Genomic DNA, 5,522 nt, shown 5'->3' on the forward strand with positions numbered 1-5,522 from the left:
ATTTTGAAAATCTTATTAATTGAGCACTGACAAGGGATACAGGACAGAGATCAGCACACAACTTCAAACAGGACAAAAAAAATGGAAGAGGATGGGGCCAAAGCCAAAGTATTTATTTTTCATGGTAATTAAGATTTAATCATCACAACGTTTCTTCATGATAAAATTTAAAGATTTTTTTCTGGTATACTTTACCTTCCTGCAACCACCAGAGTTCCATCATCCAGTAAATAATCCTTCACATTCTGAGGAAGTGGAAGAATGATGCTAAAAAACAAAATACACATAACAAAAAAGGCATCACTTAAAAAGACCAACCATAAGCAGAGAGAAAAAATTCCAAACTCGGTTAATTTCTGAATTGCTTATTTTCTTTATTGTAGGAAGCTTTTTTCTTTTTAACTGAAGTATAGCTGCTTTACAATGTTGTGTCAATTTTTGGCATACAGCATAGTGATTCAGTTATACATATTTTTTTTCTTCTCTCCTTTATTTTAATATGAAGTGGGGAATGTTAATGATGCACATTTGGTAGAGGCAGACTAGAAACCAGAATAATATAAATAAATATTGCAGTAAACTAAATTAGGTGCATGTAATTATCCCAATTGTCTTTGTGGTAAAGAAACAAAAACCAGTCAAATCCAAAGAACTGGGCTGACATTTGCAGCAACATGGATGTCCCTGGAGAATGTCATTCTAAGTGAAGTAAGCCAGAAAGAGGAAGAAAAATACCATATGTGGAATGTAAAAAAAAAAGAACATAAATACAAAACAGAAACAAACTCACAGACATAGAATACAAACCTGTGATTGCCAGGGGGAGCGGGGTAGGAAGGGACAGACTGGGAGTTCGAAATTTGTAGATACTGACAGGCATATGTAGAATAGATAAACAAGATTATACTGTATAGCACAGGGAAATATATACAAGATCTTGTGGTAGCTCACAGCGAAAAAGAATGTGACAATGAATACATGTATGTTCATGTATAACTGAAAAATTGTGCTCTACACTGGAAATTGACACAACACTATAAACTGACTATAACTCAATAAAAAAAGAAAGTGTTAAAACAACAACAACAACAAAGAACTGGGGTGAAATCAAAGTATGAAAGCAGCAAGCTCTAAAGAATTGTGAGTACAGGGGTGATATGTCTTTAAGGAACTGGAGACCCGCAGGTATTTGCTTCAACACAGGAAATGCAGGAAAAGAATCAGAAGATTAAGGCATCTGACCATCTTCTAAGATACAGGATGCAAGTAGACTTAAGATCTGGAAGACTTTCTCTGGTTGGCAATAAACGTATAAGGCTAAGAATTCATGATACATTCGGATGAGCTGTGGTGGCATTCTACTCACCTGGGCACCAGAGCTACACAGCTGCTCACCTGGACCTGCTTCAGTTTAATTTGTTTCAGATAACCCTAATGACCGCTGGCCAAGCCACACCTGGTATCACTTGAAAAACGTATGGGATAATTTGCTTTTTCCTCTGTCATAAACAAATGAATCATCAAAAAGTCCTGACACAGATAACTTGAAAGTAATGCTATTACTTTGATCTTGAGGCATATATTTTTAAAATACTGAAAACAAGTATGGCCTGCTTTCAGAGAGAACATCACTGACTTATAACACTGTGCTTCATTTATTTACTGAATAAGGTTTTTGGAACATTACAGATGGTTTTTGTGCACAGAAAAGATTATTCATGGGCTACTTTGGTTTTTTTAATTAATTATCTAATTTATCGAAGTTACTGTTTCACATTCAAAAGCCTACTTCTACAGGCTTTTTAAGTTCAGCTAATTGAATCTTATTATTTTATTTGTAAATCTGGTAAATTTTAACCAATTTCCAGTGAGTCTTTGAAACTTAACAGTTGCTTTAAATTTTTTAGCTCTATTATAAAAATAATCTATTCAGTTTTCTTTTTAAATATGTCAACTGTCTAATTACAGATAAACCTTTCCAAGTATTTAACTCTTACAAAGCCAGTGAATTAAACTATAAGTATAGTGAATCTAAGGTTCCTGCAAACATTCCAGTACTATTTAAAAACTTGAAATTTTTTCTTGTGTATTTTAACGTATTATGGATTCTAAACCAATTACATGATTTAAATTGGAAACACAAGGCCAATCTGTTATATATGCTCATTTAGCCTCAAAATGGCAAATTCTTAAGGATATTAAATAAACTTAAGAGGAAAAAAAAAATCTCCAGTTTGAATTATTTCACTTCTATAACCCTAGTTCTTCCCAGAGTTAAAGCTATTGACTCAACAATGTCATCCCAAGAGAATTAGAGATGAACTTCCCAAAAGAATGGGAAGTTTATCTTCTCAGGGACTGAGACTGAGAGATGCAGTCAAGGATGCTGGTTCCTAGACATTCTCCCGATCTTCCTGACCACAGTGAGAGCAGAGCCCTCTTCTATGTCAAGAACATCTCTCAAGTCCCCAAATCGATGACTCCAGAGTCTGTGTCCTTTGTTTCTGAGTTATACTAATTCTCAAGTTTGATGTGAAGCTGGGCTTTCCCTCCAGGCTGCAACAGACTGGATTCAAAATATCTATTTACTGTTTGATTCCATCCTGAATTCTCTGCAAATTCTTCCTTTTTGGAGGGTCTACAATTCTTACAGGTATAAGCTGACACTGAGTAAGATTCTGCATAGTTCTCGTGAATCCCTGAGCTCTACAGTCATAGTTCTAAGTCACCTTCTTAATGGCACGACCGTGCATTATGTTATGTAAGTCACGGAAGAGATCAAGATGACTCCATTAAAAACCCAATAGCTATGAGTGGGAAAAGATACAAAACAAAAACAAAAAATCATAGTGCAATGTGATAAGTGCCGTACCAAGTGCTACCAAAATTCTGAAGAAAGCCTGAGATCCTGCCATAGACAAGTCGTAGCAGACACACCTGCCCCAAGTAATGAGGCTGTCAGAAAAGCCACTGAAACCCACCGTGCAGCCAAGAATCCACTGAGGCCTGACTGACAGATGTAAAAGAATTTAATGACAAAGTACCCACCCTAGAAAGTGGATATAATTCTATACACACAGACAAGTTACTCTAACGGAATGGAGGTTGAAGGGGTCTTTAAAAGATTATTTAATATAACTTCCGTGTTTGAGGAAAGAAATATCTAGAAAGGTAGAGTGGATGGCCCACAGTCATCTAGCTAATTATTCTTAAGCCTCAGACAAAGTTCTAGAACTTATCAAAAAATGATTCTGTATTCTTAGCTGCGTAATCACTTCTGAACCATGATTAATAAACACCAGATAATAAAGCTGGGCCAATAACCAGAATATGGTCTCTAGGCATTAATGGTGACAATGACAATGACAAATCTAACACAACTCCACCAGGATGGAGCGCAACCCTGTCATATGTTGGGTTCCAGTGGTATCACCACAGAACTAACTAGATTGAAGTTACAGTTTAAAGACAGAGGAAAGAATACTTTAAGGCAACACAGCTTAGTGGTAAGAAAACCTCACCTCTTGGTTTATTTCTCATTCCCAGCTTCATATGAATGGTACACATTTTAAGTGAACTAAAATTATTTTGCTTCAATGGAGCTTTGGTTAAATCCAAAATATTAACAACAAGCAGCTTCGGGTGTGCTTACTACACACCAGAAACAGTAGCAAGCATTTTTAATGCTTTATCTGATTTAATTCCCATGACAATCCTATTATTTCTCAATTTTCCAGATGGGGCTCAGAGAGATTAAGCAATTTGCTCAAGATGCTGGTGGAACCAAAATTCAAAGCCAGACAGATGGCTCTGACTCCAGAGCCCAATTCTTAAACATTATATTTTACTGCAAAGAAATACTAAGCCAGACACAACATTGTAAACTGACTACACTTCAATAAATAAATACATTTTTTTAAAAGAAAAGAAAAAATACTACACCAAAGGTTACAAAGGTATCTGCACACCAAGCACATGTCGGTTTCGAGTGAAACCCAAGTGAAAATGTCTGACAGGTTCCCAAATATACCTTCTGTCACACCAACAGAAAATAAGTTAACTCCAGTATCACCTCAAACCCAAAGCCTGCTTCAATTATGCAAGATAACAGAGGACCGGCATGTCCTACTGGCAGGTAACGTCTATGTTAGTAAGTCACGTCTGCAGCAGTTGTTGAAGCTCTTCCTTCTGATTTGGTGTGACTTCAGCTATCTTCAAATGCAAAGCTCATCCTCCTCTGAGCTGCTCTAACCTCTATCACACCCTGGATAACCAGAAGCAGATTCAGTGTATGAATAACAGGACAGAAAAGAACTGCCTTTTGAATCATCTCTTTATGCTCTTCCAAATCCTCAGGATTTCAAAAGTCTCCCTCTGTGTATTCACACTCTCTGCACCAAGAATGAAAAGGAACAGACGGCTGACATTTAAATAAGTGGCAATCCAGGTCTAAAAGGGGGGCGGGCAAAATACAGAAAATCCTATCCACGGATTCGCAGTTCTTTATCTATCCGTCTTAGTGCGGGAAAGCCTATCCTTGCAGCACGCTCCAGATGTTAAGACTGCTTTTGAACATTTGGGGATATTCTCCTAGCTGCCTTGCCTACATTACCTTGAGTGACCGGGTGAAGGATGAAACAGTTAATCCTCTGCTTGCCCTGCAAACCGGGCATGGATTCCTTGTCGTGGGCCAGGGAACTAAACAAATACTATTCCACTTCTCTTCCAGGTGGCTTCCATCCCTAACAATACATGAGTATACTTTACTAATGCTTTCCACGTACTCTATCCTACTGGGGCTTCAGAACAGAATTTGAGGTTGGGTCTGTATCCTTGTTCCCATTTGACGGTGACCGAAAGCCTTTAAGTCCCGCGGCGGGTTAGTCAGTGGCAAAGCCCAGACTACCCAGTTCTCCTGGTCACCTCCCGACTCGGGCAATTCTAAAAGCAGTGATGGTGAACCCCCGAGCCTAAACCAGCTTTATCTGCTCCTCAGCCCTTCTCTGACCTTCAGTGAGCCAGGACGCGCCCTCTACTTCCCCAGCAGCCTCCCTATCGCGCAATAGGACGCACAGCAAATATGGATCGAGTTCATTCACCCCCCTCCGTCCCCCCGACGAAATATCCCTAGGAAGTCGAAATCTCGGCACCGGCGCTCCCATCCAGGCCCACGGTCGTCTGGACGGAGGTGGGACTCGCCCCAAATGTCGCAGTCCTTTGGGTCCCTCGCGCCGGCGAAGCCCACTCCTGTCTCACCTCTTGATGGTGAGGCTTCGGAACAGTGGGTACCATGCGGAGAACTGACAGTGCAGCACATGCTCTTTCTTCATCCTCCAGCCGCCGCCGCCGCCGCTTCTCCCTCTCCTCCCAGCACCCTCCCGGAACCCTGGTCTCCCGTCCCGGAAGTGCCCGCCGAGCTGGTTTGGTTCAAGGACACTTCCGGTCCCTTAGGCAAGGAGGAAGGAGCGAAAAGGGAGCCGAGAGAAAGAACCGTGGGGAGTGCTTTTAGTGTACACTGACAC

The 5,522-nt window shown here is 40.1% G+C and overlaps 1 protein-coding gene across 2 annotated transcripts in view; it reads right to left on the minus strand.

Annotated features, from left to right (window-relative positions):
- Nucleotides 1–5,452, minus strand: part of CDC123 (cell division cycle 123) — a 43,054-nt gene extending 37,602 nt beyond the window's left edge. Inside the window, exons 1-2 of one of the 2 annotated variants that reach the window (XM_010993299.3) lie at nt 5,257–5,452; nt 196–267 (exon numbers count right to left, since the gene is read on the minus strand). In XM_010993299.3, coding sequence (XP_010991601.1) covers nt 196–267; nt 5,257–5,330 — 146 coding nt within the window. In that variant the 5' untranslated portion in view covers nt 5,331–5,452. The remainder of the gene's footprint in view (nt 1–195; nt 268–5,256) is intronic. The other variant, XM_064479354.1, reaches the window with a different exon arrangement.
- Between the last annotated feature and the right edge of the window lie 70 nt (nt 5,453–5,522).

Source organism: Camelus dromedarius, chromosome 26, assembly GCF_036321535.1.
Source record: "Camelus dromedarius isolate mCamDro1 chromosome 26, mCamDro1.pat, whole genome shotgun sequence".
Taxonomy (NCBI): Eukaryota; Metazoa; Chordata; class Mammalia; order Artiodactyla; family Camelidae; genus Camelus; species Camelus dromedarius.